We start from the raw sequence: 22,282 nt of genomic DNA on the forward strand, positions 1-22,282 counted from the left end.
TATATCAGAACATATCAATTTCTTTTAACTGTTGGTAGCCTTGTTGTAGCACTCTGGATTACATAACCCTTTAAATGGCTAAATCTAAGTGTACTGTAAAAGAATTTCCTAATTCTTCATTTTTTTTTTCCAAAAAATACTTCTCATCTTCAGTATTTTCTTGAGGATTTAAATCAAACCTTTCTGTTTATTTAAAATGAAATGAAGAAACTTAAGTATGTTATTTTAAAGAAATGCCTAATTATTTTATTATGTATGAATCATCTTTCCTACAAATACTTAGCTTTAATAATAGTAAAATTCCTTATACCTCTGTCTTTTTTCCTTTTATAAAGTTTCAGGTGGCCCCTTCTCCCCCAGAAGTTTAAAATAAGAATTCCTTCAATAGTGGTTCCATCTCACTTGGGACCTAAATAGGACTGATGTCATGTCATGGGTGCAAAGGATCCTGTAATGACTTTAATATAGCTTATTTTCTTGTGAAATTTCTTTTCATTTTCTTAAAACAACAGACATAACTGATTATGTAACCTTATCTTATTCTAGGTCCCCTAAAAACCCAGAACAGAAGATTATTAAGAGAGTGATTGCTCTTGAAGGAGATATTGTAAAGTAAGTACTTAACCTGTTGTCTTTGAGTTCAGGTTATATATATCTAGATTTTTGTTGAGTTTTAAATCATGTTACATGGGAAATACATCTCAATTCTAAGAGGATCAAAGCTTTGGAGACTTTCCAAATGAACTGGTACATCTTGAGTGAGTATCATCCTTCATTCCAGGATATAAGGCATACATAAACTGACTGATCATATTATTATCCTTTAACTGGGAGGCACAGGAGAAATAAATACTGATTAAACCAAAATTAACCACGTTTTCTAAAATAACCATTAAATCATAGTTTTTCAGATATTAAAATTACCATGATTATTTTAGATAATGATGTCAAGGTTCATTTTAGAAAAATTCAAGAACATTTTATTTTAGAAGCAAATACAAAAAACGAAGGAGGAGCTTTTAATGTAATAGACATGGGGGAAGATGGAAAAGGATGTGAAACAGAAGTTTTAGTGTGTAATGTCTTAATTTATTCCACTTGTTGATTAATGTAGAGTATGTATTTGAGCTTCAACAAGTAAGTACTGATGTGATATGACATGTCTCATTTTGATTGCTTACTTTATATGTTATAACCAAGTCTATACAATGTGGGATTCAACATACTTTGAAAATTATATTCAGAAAGTTTTTTGATCCTGTTTTCCCAAAAAGTTTGATCCCAGAGTACTTGTATTAATGACAGTACAATTTAAGCAATCTGATTAAAAATAAACCTCATTAAAATGACCTAGAGCAAAATCTAGGCCAACAATTCTCAAAGGATGGCCCAGAGACCACTGGGAGTACCCAAGACCCTTTGTAGGGGTCTGTGAGATCAAAACTACTTTCCTAATGATACTAAGATGTTATTTGCCTCTTTCACTCTCATTTCTCACAAGTATACAGTAGAGTTTTCTAGAGGCTACATGATGTGTGATATTGCAGAAGAGTGAAGGTGGGAATGGACATGGGAATCTGGCTGTGTTCTATTAAGCCAGATACTTAAAAAGATTGGCAAATGTGAAAAAAAAAAAAAACCCCAACAACACTCTTCTTCCTATTTTTTCTTATTTTGAAAACCAGCTATGCTTTTCATTAAACATACTGTTTTTGTTAGCATCTAGGCTTATTATTTTACATTGAATCACTAAAGATTTTTTTAAATTCTCCATTTTAATTTCTAATATGGTAAATATTAATACCTAGTATTCACAGAAAAATAGTTCTTTGAGATCTCAGTTATTTTTAAGAATGGAAAGGAGTCCTCATACCAAACAGAACTTGCTGTTGTAGGAATGAATGGCAAGGAATGAATTTCATGTCTGGATTACCTTCTCATTAGTAGCCTGCATGGTATCAGTGCAGCTGTTGAGATATGGTTTGTTGGGTTTATATTCATGAATATTTGCTTGGTCTTTTTTCCATCTAAAATCTTTATTGAAGTATAACTTATATACTGTACAATTCACCCATTTAAAATACATAGTTCAGTAAGTTTTAATATAAGTTTATACAGTTGTGCAACCCTCACCACTATCTAGTCTTTGAACCCTTCCGTTACCTTCAAACATCCCCTCTTCCATTTGCACTTACTTTGGTTCCCACCACTCCTGGTTGCCAGTGCTACACAATCATGGATCTGCTTTCTGTCTTTATAGTTTAACCTTTTCTAGAAGTTTTATCTAGATGATTTTATACAGTATGCATTCTTTTGCATCTGGTTTCTTTCACTTAGCACAGTGTTTTTTTGGTTCTGCCATGTGCGTGTATCTGCAGTTTGTTCCTGTATATTACTGATTCTGTTCCATCATTTGGACCCACTACATGTTGTCTGCTCATTCAGAAGTTAATAGACTTTGAGACTGTTTGGGGTATTATAGGTAATGATATGGACATTTGTGTAAATGCTATGGACAACTGTGTCTTTGGGTGGAAATATGTTTTCATTTCTATTGGGTATATACCTAAGAGTGCTGGGTGTTATGGTAAATATATGTTTAGCTTTTAAAGGAACTACCAAACTATTTTCAGAAGTGACTGTGCCATTTTATGTTCCCCATTGATGAAGAAGTGTTCCAGTTTCTTTATATCGTTGCCAACACTTGGCATTATGAGTATTTTTTTATAGCCATCCTAATAGGTGTGATGCAGAATTTCATTGTGGTTTTGATTCACATTTCCCTGAAGGCAAATGATGTTGAGCATCTTTCCATACATGACTTGCCATTCATTTATCTTCTTGGGTTAAGTGTCTGGTGCATTTGCTTGTTTTGTATTGGGCTGTTTATTTTGAATTGTAAGAAGTCATTTGATTTTGAGTGCTTAAATAAATAGAATAATAATTTTGGGGAGGATGAATATGTGTATATAATAATGTGATTTTAGTCAAGTGTAAGTATATTGATATGAAAAAAGTTAATTTTCATTTCTTGTAAGATATGGTTTGTAAATTCACAGAACTTGGTGACTTTGTTTTATTTTCAAATCTGTCTACTCTTGTGATTTTAGTAGGAAACTGGGATGAGCAGTATCTTTGAATACAACTTGCATACAATATCCATGAATATAAAAAAAATACTTTTAATAAATGGGCAGATGACCTAAATAGACATTTCTCCAAAGGAGACATCCAGATGGCCACAGGCACATGAAAAGATGCTCAGCATTGCTAATTATTAGAGAAATGGAAATGAAAACTACAATGAGATATCACCTCACCCAGTCAGAATGGCCATCATTAAAAAGTGCAAATAACAAATGCTGGAGAGAGTGTGGAGAAAAAAGAACCCTCTTACGTTGTTGGTGGGAATGTAAATTGATACAACCACTACAGAGGACAGTATGGAGGTTCCTTAAAAAACTATAAAAAGACTTACCAGATGATCCAGCAATCCCATTCCTGGCATATATCTAGAGAAAACTATAATTCAAAAAGCACCACACATGCACCCCAGTGTTCACAGAAGCAGTATTTACAATAGCCAGGACACAAAAATGGAAACAACCTAAATGTCCAGTGACAGATGACTAGATAAAGAAGATGTAGTTTTTATGTATACAGTGAAATATTGCTCAGCCATAAAAAATAATGTAATAATGCCATTTCCAGCAACATGGATAGACCTAGAGATTATCATATTAAGTGAAGTCAGAGAAAGGCAAATATCATATGATATCACTTATATGTGGAATGTAAAAATAAATGATACAAATCTTATTTACAAACCAAAAATAGACTCATGGACATAGAAAACAAACTATGGTTACCAAAGGGGAAAGGGTGGGGGAGATAAATTAGGAGTTTGGGATTAACAAATATACATTATTCTATATAAAACAGATAAACAACAAGAATGTACTGTATAGCACAGGGAACTATATTCAATTTCTTGTAATAATACATAATGGAAAAGAACATAAAAAAATATATATGTATAACTGAATCACTTTGCTGTACACCTGAAACTAACACTGTAAATCAAACACACTTCAATAGAAAACAAAATTTTAAAAAAAGACAATGGAAAAACTATGCTTTTAACATTGGAGAACAGCTTGTGGGGTTAGGTTGCAAACCTCATTCAAGGAATGGAGCGGCAAACCTTGAAAACATCATGCTGAATGAAAGAAGCCAACCACAGAAGACCACATACTGTATGATTCTTTTGGTTTGAAATATTTCAAATAGGCAAATTCATCAAGACAGGAAGTAGATTGATGCTTCCCAGCAGCATAGAGGAGGGGAAATGAGAGATACTATTAATGGGTACAGTGTCTTTTTTTAAAGAGTTATGAGAATGTTTCAGAATAGATTGTGGTAATACTTGCACAACTCTACGAATATATTAAAAACAATGAGTTCTACCTTTTAAATGGATAAATGGTATGTTCTAGAAATTACATCTCAATAAAGCTATTAAAAATCCCAAACAAAAGAATTAATCAACAAGGCAGGCACAAATTTCATCTGTGTAATGTAATCTAACAGGATTAGGAATGCCAAGGGATCCATTTTACATTATAATCCAAAGAGAGCACAGCTTTAATTCAAATGTATTATTATTGTTCACTAGCTGACTAGTCAACAGTGTGAGACTGCAAAGCTTGGTCAGGCATAAAAGACTGCAGTCAGAAATCCTACAGCAGACTTCTCTGAGAAAAAGTCTTGGTTGTTGCTTTGCTCTGTAAATGTAAATATTGGGTTCACAGAACAGAGGCTGAGCTAGAAAGAGGATTAATGGTGCAGCGTTGATTGATGAGAGGAGGGGAGAAGGGAATGTAGTAGTTTTACACCTTCTTTCCCTACTGCTGCAACCCACATTTGCAAGGTCTATCTTCGGTGTTCCATCCTGCAAACTGACACTTCAGCCCTACGTCCTCTTTGTCCCCCTTCATTATGCCTCTATCAGGGAGCAGTGAATAATATAAAGAATGGAAGTATCAAGACTCAAGACTTTTCTACTGTGTGAGCTCCAAAACTAGGTAATAATTGATTTAAAAAATCATTTTTGTGTTTGGTGTTCTAAAAGAAAATTTTAAATTTCATTCCTCTGAAACTTTGGTACCAAAAATATCCTAGCCTTCCTGAGCTTTAAATTAATAATGGAATATACTCCTACAATAATTTTCTAACTGTTGAAAAACATTAAGGAATATTTAGGGACTAAAATATTATTTACTCATGTGCTTTTCTCTGTGACTCATTTTCTTCTAAATGTGAGAATATGTAAAATTTTTGTTTTTGACATACTGTCTACCACTTGAAGTCATTAGTCACTTGGGGTCTTAACTTATAGTAGGCAAGGTGCTTTGTTCTGTGATAGGGACTTTCCACCTTTATCTTAGATAATACTGGGTTACCTAATAGGCAAGCTAAGCACAAATGTATGTCTCTAGAAGAAAATGTTTTTGAAAAAAATTGTTATTTCATTAAATAACCAAAGGGAAAAAAAATCTGACTTATCAGGATTTGGTTACACATACTGTGGGTTGTATAGTATTTTTATTTTGAATACACATAATTAGGGGCTATTGAGGAAACCATAATCTTTTCAGAGGTCAAGCCTTTGAAAGTCTTAATCCAGTTTTCCATTTAATGTTCTGTAAGTTAAACTCCTTCAAGTTACAATAATAGATAGTAAAATAGGGTTTAAAGAGCACTCATTTTAAAGCCACCTGGGCCTGGGAGAGGAAGGGTGGTAGGAGCCCAGGACCCCCCACCCCAGCCTCACTGAAGAACAGGAGTGGCAGTACAGCTGGACTTACAGTTTCAGTTCCCTTGGGCAGTCTGTTTGCTGGCTCCTAGCTTTTGCCTGCCTCGTCTGTGTTTCAGTTGGCTTTTGCCCCATTGTCAACTGCTGACTTGCTTGATTTTTCTTGAGTTCCTCATGTTTAAACTACTTGAAAGAAATCTGAGTGTGCCCTCCTGAGGTACAGATATTGGATCTATCCACCTGACAGGCCACTGGTCAACCAGTTGACTACCTTTAGGGTAAGTGCCCTTCCCTGGTCCAGTCAGCTGTTTTGAGGCAGCCCATTTTCCTGGTACAGACCCTGTAGTTATAAGGAACCTTTTGGAAGGGGCTTATAGATACAGCAGATAACCTGAAGCCTCCCAGATCATGGCATTGAGGTTAGCTGTCCCATTGTTGAGCATCACCCTTTGAAACCTCACGTTTGATAAGACTATTATCTGCTCTCAGTTGGTAGTTGCTTTGACCTTTCTCTCTAGGGAAGATAAACTTTTTTTTTAATTACAGGAATAATAAGAGCTTGAAAAATGCAAAGTGCTGTAATGAACATCCTTGCACACACATGCCTTCATACACTTGTGTGTTCACTCTTATAAATATCTAGAAGTGGAAATATTCAGTCAACATATGTTTTGTTGTTGTTATTCTTAATTCTAATAATACAAATTTCCCTCCCAGGAGGTTTGTGTGTATTTGCACTCTTACCAATACCGCATCAAACACACTTTCAGAGGGAATTGATTTAAATATCATGTGCAGTGGGGAAGTTGTGGACTTCAGATTCAGAAACCAAAACACTGCAACAACAAATTTTGAAGTAGTTCTAGATGATCAGGTTATATTTAATATAATCATCTTGCTGACCTGTGGACCTTCAAACCATTCATTTAGTGAATGCTAGTATAGACATTAGGAGACGTAGTTGAACAAAAGAGACAAAGTCTCTGCCTTCATGGAGCTTACAGTCTAGTGGTTGGAAGCTAGTAAGGAACAGATAAATATATAACACAGAGTGCAATGTCATGAGCTAGAAAAAAAATGAAGCAGGAAAGGAGGTACAGAGTGATGGTGGGGGTCTGGGATTGCTGTTTTAGGTAGGATGTTTACTATAAACCTCTCTAAGGAGAAGATATTTGAGCAGACTCCTAAATTAAGGCAGGGAAGAGGGAGCGAGCCATACTAGCATCGGGGGAAGGACAGTTTAGACCAAAGGAATAACAAATGCAAACCTGAGATGGATACATATAAGGTGAGTATAAGGAATTGGAAGAAGCAGGTTGGACCTTGCTGAAGGAGGAAAACTGAGGTAGGAGAGTAGGTCTAAGAGGTTTGCAGAGGCTTGTTTGCTGTAGTAAGGACTTTGGACTCTATTCTAGTAGAATGGCAAGCCAGTGGAGAGTTTGGAGCCATGGAACAGTATGATCAGATTGACCTTTTTGAAGGATCACTCTGTCTGCTCTGAGGAGAATAGACTAAAGGGAGGTAGTCTGACCCAAGTACTGACCAAGTACTTTAGAAAATCATATCTAGCTTCTTCCAACAGTAGTTAAGTGTCCTTGTTGATGATATGAATGATGATTACTTTGATTTGTTATTTTCAGAGTGACTCATAAAAGTAGTCACATTATTTGTAATCACTGTCATTATGATTCCATTGGCAAGGTGAAAAGTAGAGCTGAAGTATTTGTTCAAAGAATTCAAACAAATATTTCTGAGATTGTAAAAGAGGAGACTTGGGGGGTCTGACCACTATATCTTGGTGTCAATATTGTTTAAAATGACATGGTGGTTGCTTGATTCTCTGGATAGATTAGCTAGGGATGTAGTCATTATCATAAAATTAACCCAAATGGGTATGCTTATCTATAACATGAAGAGTCAAAAGCTAATGAGAGTGATATTTAGACAGACGCATTAGTTCCACCAAAATATTTTTCATAGTTATTCGCTTTTAATTAATTTGGTATGACTCACATAGAAGCCTTGTTTTAGAAAAGCTTATAATGAATACAAAGCACTAAACTGCAGCAAGTCAATAGGAATCAACCACAATTGAAATTTCTAAGGCATCAACATTTTTTATTGGAACATTTGTATATCTGTTTTGCAGATTTTTGTCAGGCCAGTCAGAAATGAAACCTAGCATCATTTTTCCTCTTATTTGGTGAAATGCACTTTACAGACATTTGGAATCTGGAGTTCATGTAGTTGGCAATCTGAGTGAAATCAATGTATAATCTTTTCAGTCCCCAGTGAAGAGGGGAACCATATAATTTATCACCTAAACTAGGACCCTTTTGAGAGTGAAAAGGGATAATATTAATTATTACACTGAAATAATTAGCATAAACTGAATGGCCCAAAGTGCAACAAATGGTCATTTTACTAGTGAAATGTAATCTGCTTTTTAATTCACTTCATGTCATTTGATTTTGTTTCGTTTGTGGCCGTCCTTGTTCAGGAGACTTCCAAGAAGTGTTCATAAAAAACAATCCTTTCGTAGCCCCAGGGAGGAATTAGGTCTGGCAGGATCAGTGATGATGTGGAGGAGCATGTTCTGTGGACAGCACAGTCATTTTCCTGCTGGGAGGTACATTGCAAGACTTTCTATCACACTGATATTGCAGACTAGTCTGAGGTAGAGAATCATGAGACTTCTCTCATTGCAAAATATTTAAATGATAATTCCTCTTCAAGTCCAGAGATGATATTATAAAATGTCAAAACACCCTAATTTATTAAAAATAACTTTCTGCCATTAGCAAAAAAGAAATCCATTGAATCACTAGAAATGAAACAATTTAAAGCTTGTTGATTTTAAATGTGCTACTGAAGATAGGGAAATCAATATTAACCTATCACAGATAGTTGGAACAAATTATGTTCCGGCAAATGATGAAGACTTATAGGAAGAAAAAGAGAACTAAATTGAGTTTTCCTCAGTAAAACTGAAAATGATGCTTGTTTAATAACTTCGTTTAATGGCTGGTGCAGTAGCTCTGAATAATAGAAACCTAATGTGACTATATGGTTCTCTTTGAAGACTGGGTGTTGGTTTATGGCTGTTTTGGTAGGTTAGAAATTAGGAATGCATCTATCCTAAAAGGAAGGGTAGAATGAGAAAGAAACTTGAGAATAGCCTTGTGTCCAGGACCCTGATCAAGACTGGTGAAGACAATGCTGTAGAGCATGGAAACTAATGGCTTTATTTTACAGTTCTCAAATTGGACTAGGATAGATGGTCACTTTTGAGGATGGGGGATATTTACACACTGGGTCCTAGCTATTGGTAACTTGAACAGAAAGTTTTCAGAAATCTCTAAGACCCTTTAGCCTGGTTTAATTTGAAACCTGAATTTTTCCAAATCAAAACAGCTTGGCACATACATGCTTAGTACTTAAGAGTCGAACCGATGCTATTATTTAATAGGTAACGGCTTGAACAGTGAAAGTAAGTGTCACAGAGTCTGTCCAAGAATTTAGTTACCACTAAATAAGAGGCAATTGTGAAAAATCATTAGTTTCTCTCAGATGTGAACCTGAGAAATTATTAATATATTCTGGACATTCTTACCTTCTTCTTGCTAAAGAATTTTAATTCATCTCCGTTAAAGAATTAGGGATTGGTAGGTAAACTCACAGCATTTTGGAAATACTTCTTTCTTCTATGTAGTTGTAGATGATTGTCACACTACTGCTATATCCCTGAATAAAAACGGAATTGCTAATAAAAACTCAATGCCTTAGCAATAGGTATTTCTTTCTAACCATCCGAGAGATAGTTACCTGAAGTTTATATGTAGAAATGTTGATCTTGTTTTTTTAAAGTTGAAATTATTTCTGTAATCAATTTAGCAATAATGGAGAGACTTCCAGAAGTGCTACACCAAATATACTCTGTACACTTCCATCTAGGAGAATGTAACAGTTGCTGGAAGTTACTGAATTATTTAGATTGAATTGCTTTTTCCAATAATGATAACACCTGTTATTGTGGTACTCTCCCCATCCCCATCAGTGGTTCCCTCATTTCATTTTCTACCTTAGTCTTCCTGTCTATTCAATAGGATTCTTCTTTAGATATGAAACTTTCCATATTTATTCATTCACTTATAGTAATTCATTTATTCATTCAGTGTAGTGTAGAGGTTATGAGCATAAACTATGAATTCAGACTACCTTGATTCATATCCCAGCTTTGCCACTTACTATGTTACTTTGCTAAATTATTTACTTCTCTAAACTCAGTTTTCCTCATTTGTCTGTAAAATAGAAATTAGAACTGTACATATGCCATAGAGTTTTCCTGAGGATTACATGAAATAGTAGATATAATTTGGTTAGCACAGTGCTTGACACATAACTATGTATTCAGTAAATATCAGACATTATTAGTAAGCATTATGATTTAATCATTATAGAGTACAGGAAGTAGTTACTATGTGCTAGACACTGTGCAGGATTCTGAGGTCATAAATATTAAAATCCATAGATACTTCTTTCCTTCTAAAGCTTACAGTTTGGTCTGAAAACAACAAAATTGTCAAAAAATACAATGCAACAACAAAAACATTGCCACCATGGAGATATACCCCTGAGACATAGGAGGAGGAGCATCCTGTTGACCTGAAGAGCTGGGTTGATTTGGAGACAACTTTCAGGCTGAAGTTTGAAATGAAGACGATATGCATACCTCTTCCTTAGTTGTGAAAGTAATACAGGGGTAGTACAGAAAATTCAAACAATACTGGAGCATGTGCAGTAAAAAGAAATGGTCCCTTTTTCTCTTACCACTAATCACACTCCCAGAGGTATATCTGGTGCATAGTCTTCTAACCTCTGTCTCATAATAGGAGATTAAAATGATTTGAAAAATACTTATTTTACAGCAGTTTTTTCCCTCTTGAATACTCCATAAAGAATAAGTATATACTTGAGATATATCTGTAAGGATTTATGTTTCCCAATGTGTGTGTTATTCAGGTATATTTATGTTATACTAGTATACTCGTATACTAGGTAGGTATTTGTGAACATGGCAATTCCAGAATCGCCTATTTAGTAAGTCCTAAATAATAAGTAGTAGTCCTAGGAAGACTGTATGCACAGACACCACGGGCATATTATTGGGTAGCAATGATTTATGATCTAGACAAAACCATTTATAGAAAAGTAAAGGCAAGAACATGAAAATAAATATTAACTAATATCCTCATTATTTAATATTCTTTAAATTAAACTCACCATATCTAAAAGGAAGTACTTGCACCATCTTGTCCTTTCTAAGTAGTCCATAGACTGAAATAACTGGGGTGCTTTAGGTAGGAAACCTTTTGGCTTAGCTTAATTAGGGAAAAACTCTGCAATGGGGAGCCTAGCAGGATGCTGTGCTCTGCCTCCATCCTCATCCATATCCCTTTGCTTCTCTCTAAAAGATAGTTGTCAGTGTCTAATTTTATGCTTTTCACTAAGCTTCTCTTCTCGCTCTGGCTTTGGGACTTTACCCCTCAGTTCTGCCATTAGCCTAAACTTCCTACCTCAATACAGACAGATTGTTCTCTTTTGGAATCTGATGACTTCCCATCAGGAAGCACATTAGACCTGAAGCTGGCTACTGTATTAGTGTATTAGCCTTCTTTGCTGCTGGCTTAATCATATTTCTTAGTAGTATTACTTTCTGAAGCTGTGCACTCCATGTTAAAATACGGAGAAATGCTAACTTTCGTACACTTCTTTGAACTAAATATTGATTTTTTTTCCTCTGCTCACAATAATATTAGTCTGTCAAATGTTTTGAAAAGACATATACGTATAATTATCCCAGTAGGAAGGTAAAAAGATTGTCTTAAAATACCTTTTTAACTAAGCTTAAGCAGCATGCCAGAAAGATTCAAGAATATTTCAGCCTGAATAATCATTTAATAATTAAGGAGCAGATAGCTCTTCTATTTTTGTGCAATTTCAGTTAACCTTGTTTAAAGTTAACATTGACCACTGTTTCTCTTTTAAAATGTTTGAAGGAAGACTTTCAATGTAGGGAGCAGAAGTGTTTAAGGTTTTGATTTAATTAGTTGAAAAATTTTTGTTAAATTTTTTCATATTAAAGTTTTTTTTTTTTTAAGATACCTAAGGACAGTAAGGTGTAGCATGATATAGAAGGAGTGTTACACGTGGAGTAAGATGATAGAAGAGTCAGTCTCAGCTCTTTTCTTATGAGCTGTGCGACCTTGGGAAAGTTATTGACCTCTCTGAGTTCTAATTTTTTTTAAATCTCTCTAATTTTCAGGATTATTTTGAAGATCAAATGAGGTAAATTAATATATACCCCTACCTTCTGTGGATTTTAACACACTATCAAAATGTAATGTAATATAATTTAATTTTATCCACAAAATAATGGATATAATTTGGTTAGCACAGAGCTGACCCAGAGCTTAGCAGAAAGTCTTGCCCACTGTAGATTATCAGTTGGGTTTTTTTTTGGTCATTGTTGAAATAATTTGATTATACTGCTAGGTTAAACTATAGCTCTATATTTTGTGAATCCTAGAGTTGGAAGAAAAACACTTTAAAACTTTCCATGCAAGTACTCAAATGCTGGCTGTACTACATCTTTGGTATCTTGACCTGCTTCCTCCTGCACACTCTTTCCTGTTGACAAGATATTTCACAATTTTGATGTTTGTTTCTTATACTTAAAGCAGGGATCAGTGTACTTTCTCTGTAAAAGACCCATAATAAGTAGTTTTGGCTTTGCAGGCCGTACTGTCTCTGTCAAAGTACTCAACACTGATATTTTAGCAAGAAAGCAATTCTCGATGCTACATAAAATGAACATTGTAATACAAATTTATTTGCAAGAACAGATGTTAGACTAGATTTGGCCCCTAGGTCATAGTTTGCCAGTCCTTGGTCTGTGTTATCTGCTTTCATTCCCTTAACTTGGAAATCAATAGAAAATAACAAAACTTTCTTCTAGTCCTGCCCAGTAGTTGAAATGGGAGAGAAGAATTAGCCTAAAGGCCTTGAGTTCTTTGGATATGTATTGGTGGAGGCAGAGGGCAGCAGGAGAGAAAACACCAAGCTGCTACTTAGAGATCTTTGCTGAATTGTGAGAAGCCACATTGTCTGGAGTGGGATGAGGAAGAGCTGTTACACTATAAGAACCCTGCAAAGCATCTTCACTGGGGAGCAGCCACATGTTCATGAAAGGGTAAATTTCATTGCCCAAATACTTTATTTTTAATACAAAAGGAATTGCCCTGCAGTTGGGAAAATTCTGTATCAGAATATTACCCTCGTGCTATTTAAGACGTGGAACTCCAGCTATCTTTTAGCTGTTATTTTAGCTCAGTCTGCCTGTGCTGGACCACACTGAGAGTACAGAGAGGAAGGAGCTAATAACAAGGGATCTATTTTCTTTAAGTAATTTAGTTCCTCAATTCATTTCACTGTGTTATGGAAAATATTCAAATGTTTTCTAACTCATTATGATAGATCCCTTTGTATATAATAGCATCTTAGTTAGGCACCTGCAGTAATTATTCCCGTACTTAAAATGTTGATTTTGAAACTAAAGTCTATGCAGTTTTATAAAATTGGAAGATATTTGTGAACAGAAATATTACTTGTAAATTGTTCATTTAAAAATTGTCTGGTGTCTTCCTAGTTTCTTTTTTTTCTGCAAAGTGATCCCGTGTGAGAATCTGAATGGTTCATGCTAGCAGAACTAATAAGATTTTGAAATTGAGCAATCCCTGTAGTTGTGATTCAAATAAGTATTGGAGTGAAAATAATTAAAAATTTCTTCATTATTAGGGGGCTGACAGTTGTTGATATTTTCTGTCAGAAGGGTAAATTGTGTTGAAAGTTGGATTTTGCGGTTATGTTGGATAGCAAGTCATTAACTTTAGGCTTCTGCAGCTAGTCACCTGGGAACCAAGGAGATTTCTACTTTGCTTATTACACAAATAAATCCTACTCCCTGACCATTATGCGATACCTAATTTTAATATGCAGCCCAGAGCAGGCAGTGATAAACACTGTGTCCCACACTGCTGCGCCTCTAGGTGTATTGATACTTCTGAAGAATATTTCTGGAGTCTGAATTTCAATTTTGCATACATCAAAAAGTAAATGACTATTTAATCTTTTACTATAACATGAAGGGGAGCAAGTAATACATACTGGAATGGAGTTTAGTACGATGGAAAGCCAAACTGAAAGATTTTTTATTTGAGATGAAAGTATAATAAGCACTAAGCATCACAAAAGCATGGAATACGATAATAGAAGAGGAAACGAATGAGTGGATTAGAATTTGGTGTATGTATGAGGAACTAAGGTGACCTTTAATGGATTTCTGGGCCGTCTTTGGGGGATTATGTAAATCAATCTTGAATTCTAAATCTAATACAGCTATCATTAAAATCAAGAGAATACTTACTGCCTGATGGAAATTGAAATGCCTTCTAACTTTATAATGTTTCTGAGCTCAAGTATTCTCATATGACTTTAAAAAAATAATGCTTTTTTATTAAAACTTGCAACATCTTTAGTCATAAAGTGGAGAAAATCAAGGATGATACAAGAACAAAATTTGTATGGACGTTTGACTTTTCACATTGCTAGCAATGTAGGAAAATTTCACTGTGTTCTGAGCCAGCAGTGAGTATCAAAATCATTTTAGTCTTTGTTAATATGAAAGGTGAAAAAAAATTTCTTATTGTTGTTTTCACTTGTATTATTGTTGCTAATAAGAATGAATATTTTATATAATTATTAACCTTTCATTTCTTTTTCCAAGAACTGTCTTTTTCAGAATTGCCCATTTTAAAATGATATTAAGTGTTTTCTTCTCAGTTTGAATATATTACATATATTAACTCCTTGTCATATTTAGATCGAATTTATTTCCAGTTTGTGATTTGCCTTTTAGTTTCATTCATTCTCAGAGATTATTTAAAGAAGTAAGTTTTTAAAAAGTCATTTAATCCTACTTTTGATGATTAAAGGCCCATGAAGTAGAACTTCAGAAACTGAAGTCTTTGAAATAACTTTGATGTATTTATCTTTTATGAGTTAATGCTGTTAATGCATTAATGCTAGTTATTGGCCCTACAGGTGTAAAATGCTTCTAATTGTGTTAGAGCCTTTTGAACGGGTGTCTCTCTACCTGTGAGCTCCCTGAAGTCAAGGGCAGCGGCTCATTTCTGAAGCCCAGCATCTAGCAGAGTCAGTTATACGAAATCTAGCATATTGAGATGCACACTTAATATGGATTTGTCATATTTAATGACTACAGAAGGCTCTGTGCAGTATTAATAAAACTTCAATCCTGACTATCACTCTGTGAAGTGATTTTATTTATTCTGGAAATATTTCAACTTAGTCCAATTAGCATCCACCCCAACTCCTTATCTTTAAAAATGTAAACTCTCTAAATTGCTCAGCATTAGTTTTTCATGTTGCTGAAGGTTAAGGAAGGCAAATGGTAAAGAACATGCGTCCCGGCCATCTGTTCTGCTTTGCGTTCTCCAGCGGCGTCAGTGCTGCAGGGATGGTCCCTACACAGCAAAAGGGGAGAAGCCTGTTTGTTGGTGAAAAGGTTTACACGGGCCCAGTGTCACTCAGCTTAAGCTGACTTACTCCATGATGACAAACTTCCTCCAAATCTCTGGTTTATTGTAGAACAAGCTTTTTTTTCCTCACTCTGTGTTTGCTGTAGGTTGTGTGAAGCTCTGCTCCTTGTTTCCTTCCCTTTGGGACTCAGGCTGATAGGACAGTAATAGTCACAGGGGAGATGGAAAAGGAGGCGTGGTGGAACCAAGGGATGAACCTTCAGGCTTCTGTTGGGAAGAGGCACATATTTCCACTCACATGTCATTGGGCAAAATAAGTCATGGGACCAAGCCTGTTATCTACTGGATGGGGATGTACAACCCTTCCTCAGGGACGGGAAGCAAATGTTTGGAACACTAATGCAGCCTACTAAAGTCTCTTTTAGAGTTCTTCTCTTGTGAATGAATTGGCTTTGCTCTTTCATCAGTGTGTGTATTCAATGCACATTAGTTGACATGCACCCTAAACAGAGCACGAGGGTGGGATGTGCGGTTAAGTCAGAGTCTCTCTTTCTCTTTTTTTTTAATTTCTTTTTTTTCTCTTTTTTATTGAAATATAGTCAGTTTGCAATGTTGTGTCAATTTCTGGTGTACAGCATAATGTTTCAGTCATATGTATACATACATATAGTCATTTTCATTATAGGTTAGCACAAGGTACTGAATATACTTCCCTGTGCTATATATTAGAAACTTGTTGTTTATGTATTTTGTACATAGTAGTTAGTATTAGCAAATCTAAAACTCCCAATTTATCCTTCCCCATTCCCTTTTCCCTCTGGTAACCGTTAGTTTGTTCTCTATGTCTGTGAGTTTAAGTCACACTCTCTTTAAGGACCTATCAGAAGGGCCTAAAAATATACGTGATACTTCCCTGCATAGTGGTCGGGTTGGCATGCTGGAGATAGCACTTGGAGAAGGAAGGCTGGGGGATAGTGTGAAATCATATGCATGTGCTACTGATATTTGAATTGTTTTTTGTATTATTATTTCTTAATCTGACAGTCTCACATGTAAGGGTGTACTGTCCAAGGAGTCATCACATTTATTTGTCCTTTAATTCTTTTAATCATTTCAGAAATTTATGTTAAACACACACACATAATTATTTAATAAATATTTGCATGTGTGGTGATACAGTGGTAAAACTGATCAAAATAGCTGCTGTTACCTTATTTGTCATACTCCTTGGGTGTTGGATGTGTATAGTTTTATCCAGAAGTCTTACAAAGTCTTATATATTTTTATAGTATTTTTAGTATTTAAGCTTCTGCCTATTTATTTAATTTCCTGTTTACTTATCTGTTGTTCTGCATAGCTACCATTTTATTTTTGAAGGCAGAATTCTGCTCATGTATCAAACAGGCCTTGGATTTTCTGGCCTGAGAATTACTTTCTTGTCTACCCATTGAATACATGGTGCTGAGGCCCTAAGCTGTTGGTGTTTTTCTGTTGTTAGACTATTCTTCGTCCGTTGCCTTCTAAATATATATTCAGAAGGATCATATTTTAAGAAAGGATTAAGTTTTTCAAGGGAGAAAAATCATTCTGCTATTTCTAAAGCATACATAGCTGTTAAACTTTAATTAAACAGGTTTGTTGGAGAGGGGACTGGAGACCAAGTTCATAAAACCAGACAGATAGGCTTTGTAAATGAAGAAGAAAACTAATTAAGCCAAGCAGAGCAGCTTAATATTAATTTTTAAAACACATCCAGTGTATTTGTTGTAAATCTTGACACTGCTATTGTGTATTTCCTGATGAGTTATTCCACAATTTCAGTTCAGCATTTGGATGTCAAGGACTCCTAGTCAGTTGGAAAATTATAAGATCTTCCCACATTATGTTAATATTTATTGCAATAAACTTAACTCTTGAATGAAATGTAATTCATCAGTGAAAATAATGATAAATTTATACTTGGAAAATAGAATTTGTTAAGTAAGCCATGAAAATAATCCAGAGCAACCACTGTTTTTTTTTTTTTTAAATATTTGATTATCAACAGATTCTGTGAACCAAAACAAGATGGATAAAACAGATTTAATATTCATTTGTTGCATTTTTGAGCTTAATCTTAGTCTTTTAACCAAGTTATGACTTTTTTTTAAGTTACTAAGTTACTAAAGGATAGCTATGCCATTTTAACAAAAAATTGAGCTCAACAGTGCATCCATAATTCTGCGGAGGAGGAGGAACAAATAAACCTAATGAGTTAGAATTTGTTGCCACATTGTCAGATGCTAAGAAACCTGCAGACACATTCAGTCACTGAATTGAGTTCATGATTTTCCTTTGTATTCTATTGTGCATGGACTCTGCAAAGGATTTTAAGATTTAGATTTTACCTTCTTAATAAGGAAGGCATCCAGGAAAAACTTTAAAAGCCTAAAGGTGTTTAAATTAAGCCTGCTGGGAATGAACTCAGTAAGTATAATCAAATTGTAATTTATTTCAATTATTCACAGGTTTAAACCTCTTGTTTCTCATTGAGCAATGTGTCCTGTTTTATTCTCTAAATAGAATTATGACCAATAAATTAAGCACTGACTATATGCTTAAGTGCATCAATATAATAAGAAGAATTTCAAACCATTGCTTAATCATAGCTGCAAAGCTCTCTTTTGCTCGTGTTAAGCAAAAGGATCACAGGCACTGTTGATTCAAAAGACCACCGAAGAATAAGAGATACTTGAGACCATCTGTAGTTTTTCCAAGACAGTCACAATAGCTGCAAATAGATGAAGATTTAGAAACAAGTGATGCTGAGCACCATAAATAACATGGCATATTGTCCGGTGGTGCTACAACTGCTAGATTGTGTGGCCATAGTACTGTCATCAACAGAGTATCTCTGAAAATGGGATGTTTCTCCCAGTAGGTTTTCTGGATAAAATGAAATATTTTACTTGTGTTGGAGATGAGAAACACACAAACCACTCTTTTGAGAGATGCAGTCAACCTAAAAGGGTACTGTTACTCTAGGTTCTGATTTCTGTTTTAAAGACAGTATTATCGCTGATTCTACATCACTCTCCATAGTAGTGGTTTCCTCTGTCTTGCTGGATGACTGGTGACAGTAATGATTGGTTCCCTAAGTATTTTATCAGGCCTGCTTCATTCATGTCGCACCCTGTCAGAGTGATGTGGTCATGATTAAAACTCCACTTATAAGCATATTAGTCTTAAAAACTTGCTAAGTTCTTCCATTTTTCTCCTGAGCCATCTAGTAATCTAAATCTAATCTTGTGGTTTTTCTCTCTCCTGACACTGGAGGCATTTCCTGATAGAGAAGTCACTCCAGGATTCAGGCTTCTTTAGGAAGTCTGCTGAGTGGGCCAGCACATCTAAAGATGTTTTTCATCTTTGTTTAATTACTAAATTACTAAAACGGAGTGAGAGACATTTGTGTAACTCAATCCAAGGATTTCAGAGATTGAGTTCAATCCACTCATGTCACAGATTAGGAAGTTAGGACTTATGACTTGCCCATGTTTATCTAGCTAGCTAATTCGACTTTTTTTTTGTATATATATTTTTATTGAAGTATAGTCAGTTTACAATGTGTCAGTTTCTGGTGTACAGCATAATGCTTAAGTCATACATGAACATACATATGTTCGTTTTCAAATTCTTTTTCACCATAAGTTCTACAAGATATTGAATATAGTTCCCTGTGCTATCCTGTATAAATCTGTTGTTTATTTTATATATATGAGTATCTACAAATCCCTAACTCCTAATTTATACCTTCCCACTCCCTTCCTCCCTGGCTAATTCAACTTTCTTAACCCTTAGTGTAGCTTGATCAGGTGGTACTCATGGGAAATCTATAAGCTTCACCACAGTTGTCTTTTGTTCTGCTGGATGGATGAGTAGTTAAAGGAGATCCCTTTTATTCCTGAGATACTATAATTTTGTGATTTCTAATGAATCACCATCAAATATGTGTATGTGAAATTTTATTTCCACTTGTCTACATTATTACACAAATATTTGTGTTATTTTAAACTTTTCTGATAGTTACTCCACTGTGATAGTTCTGAAATTGGATCTCCCTTATTCCCAAATAAGTCTGTGGGCCAATGGTGAACTTACAGTGTAGTACTACTGTTTTGTCCAGTTGAGTTTATAACGTCAGGATCTGTTTCAACTTGCAACAGAATTCGGCAGAGGACTCCCCTCTGTTGGGCGTCTGTGTCAGAACTCTCATTGGCCTTTTCTGTGTAAAACCTCTTGCTGCGCTTAAGCTTCGGGGTGTCGCATGCCAGCTCTTCCAACAGCCCACTAGATCCTTCTATGTGGAGATAATGAGTACAGTGAGAAAGCCACGCTTTACTTAAAGTTAACCAGTGAGCTCTACCTTAATGCCTGCTTATATGGCTGCTTATTGTGGCCTGATTTTCTAGGGGGAGATAAATTTGTCTGCCCTTAAATGGGGGCAAAGGAGAAGTCATTTGGTCTAGCTTTTTAGGGCTCAGGGTTCAAGAATGAGAGTCTTGCTCACTGCTTCACAGTGTCATCAGCTTTGCTTTCCAGGCAGTCCAGGAAATCGTGAGGTCTTCAGACCCCTAGCACAGCCTTTATCCCACCGTAAACAGTGTCTCAGTTCATTACTTTTTGACCCTGGTATACTGGCTTTATGATTTTGGAATCAACTAACTCCACTTTCTGCAATTTTGCATTAGATCAGTGGTTTTTAAAAGCTGGCCAAACATGGAAACTCTTGGGAAACTTTTAAAAACAAAGATTCCTGGAAGTCTTTTCAAATCAACTGAAATGCAAACACTCAGGAATGGAGCCCAGGAATTTGTTATTCTTAAGAGCCTCCTTGGGACACTTAAAAAAAAAAAAAAAAAAAAAAAAAAAAAAGGGCTGGATTCCATGCCAGACCAATTAAATCCAAATCGATGGTGGCATTGCCCTAGGAGCCAGCATTTTGAAAGCTCCCCCGGTGATTCTCATATGTAACCAGGATTGACAACCGAGGCTCTAAGCTTTCTTCCCATCTCTCAATACTTTTTGCCTAGAGGATCTCCCAATGTAAGCTTTGCTCTTCAGGAGCAAATACAAGAATCCCTAACTGTCATTCCTGAGTGAAGTGGTTTGGTGATCTCTGTGCCAATTGTAGAATCTATACTATCAGAAGCTTAAGTTTAGTGGTATATTTAGATTTTCTGATAAATTCAAGGAAAGTGACTTGCATATAAAATCATCTAACATTTAGATCTCCATTCTGTCTCACTCTCTGCTATTTCATCTTCTAGTAGGAACTGAGTATTATATTTTCAGGATATTCTTCTTAGGTGTCCATTAAAAAAAATCAAATTTTTTCAATTGAAACTCCCTCAGTGCTTACCTTATTCAAATGTGTAAGCCATAATTGGCACACTTACATGGATTGGTTTTAGAGGAACTACTTGGATTTCTTACTTCATTTAAAGAAAGATGTTTATTGGGTGCATATTTTCAGTAAAGATACGTGTTTCCTGTCTTATTTTTTCTCAGTCAGCCTGGCTCATAAAACACTGTATAGAGCACTTACCTCCTGTCCCTTGACCAAATTGCTTTTATTATGAAACATCTACATATCCAACCTCTTCAGCCATGAGGCATTTGGGAGCTATTGTTTGATATAGTTCCCTCCCTGCTAGTACTGAACACAGTGCTGACCACAGTGGATTAATATGCCATAAATTTGTGTTGAATCATGTCTTGATAACTGGGACTGATTTTATTTTTTTTAATTTGTATTGAAGTGTGTTTGATTTATAATTTTAGTCTCAGTTGTACAGCAAAGTCATTCAGTTATACATATACATACATAAGTATATATTTTCTTTTCAGATTCTTTTCCAGTATGTTATTACAAGACACTGAATATATTCCCTGTACTATACTATACAGTAAGTCCTTGTTGTTTATTATATACAGTAATGTGCAGACTGCATTTTAAGAGAGCAAGATCCTGTTGAATTGTTTTCTGTCTACATAATAGATGATAATATGGAAACTGGGAGGTTGGAAGCCAGAAAGAGTTGAACTGATATCATGAAAGAAGGAGAGAAATGGGGAGTCAGCCCGGAAAGGAGGGCACAGGGACCAGGAACAGGAGAGAGAAAGGGCCAAGGGGGCCACTGAGATAAGGAGGGCTACTCAGATGACAGGAGACCACTCCATAAGATTCCCAGAGTTTTCAGTAAGCCTTTTTAAAATTCAAACACTTGGTGTATGTGGATTTTTTTGTTAAAACTGGCAGGAGCTTTGTATGCATCCTTGTTTGTATAGTTGAAACAGACAGAATTCACTGAAAAAGGATCCAGAGACCAATGCACTATGAGAGCATAAAAAGTCTCTTCTGCCAGGACATGGGGTAGAGTATAAAGTGGGTTTTGTCCATCCTGAGAAATTGGTGACATGAGCTAAGCTGAACTGGCTTTGCAAAGTATAAGGAGTCTGAAGGTGAACTCCTTCTTCCCCCTCTGGGTCTTACCCTTAGTTGTATGTGGTTGAACCAAGGAATACTGCTGTCTTGTAAGAAAAAAGTGGCCCAGTACGAAAAATTGCATGCCACCTGAGTTAGAATGCCTAGAATCATTCAACAGAGTCTCTTGCATTAAGTCTCACAGCTCTAAGTCACTCCCGGAATTTAGAGTACTCTGAACCCGTCCTCAGATTTATAAACTATTTAAACTAGAGTCCCCTGCTCTGTTATTCTCTTCCCCTCATCTTGTAGACTGGGTGTACCCAAGCCCAGTAGCCCAGTCCTTTTAATACCAGCATTCACAGTCAGCAAGGGGACCTTTAT

The 22,282-nt window shown here is 35.5% G+C and overlaps 1 protein-coding gene across 9 annotated transcripts in view; it reads left to right on the forward strand.

The window, feature by feature from the left end:
• Positions 1–22,282, forward strand: part of IMMP2L (inner mitochondrial membrane peptidase subunit 2) — a 929,241-nt gene that overhangs the window by 534,429 nt on the left and 372,530 nt on the right. For 5 of the 9 annotated variants that reach the window (XM_064487435.1, XM_064487434.1, XM_064487431.1 and 2 more), the window contains 2 exons: positions 547–612; positions 21,322–21,380. In XM_064487435.1, coding sequence (XP_064343505.1) covers positions 547–612; positions 21,322–21,380 — 125 coding nt within the window. The remainder of the gene's footprint in view (positions 1–546; positions 613–21,321; positions 21,381–22,282) is intronic. The other 4 variants (XM_064487436.1, XM_031455215.2, XM_031455213.2 and 1 more) reach the window with 1 other exon arrangement.

The sequence above is a fragment of the Camelus dromedarius genome, chromosome 7, assembly GCF_036321535.1.
Source record: "Camelus dromedarius isolate mCamDro1 chromosome 7, mCamDro1.pat, whole genome shotgun sequence".
In the NCBI taxonomy this organism is placed as follows: Eukaryota; Metazoa; Chordata; class Mammalia; order Artiodactyla; family Camelidae; genus Camelus; species Camelus dromedarius.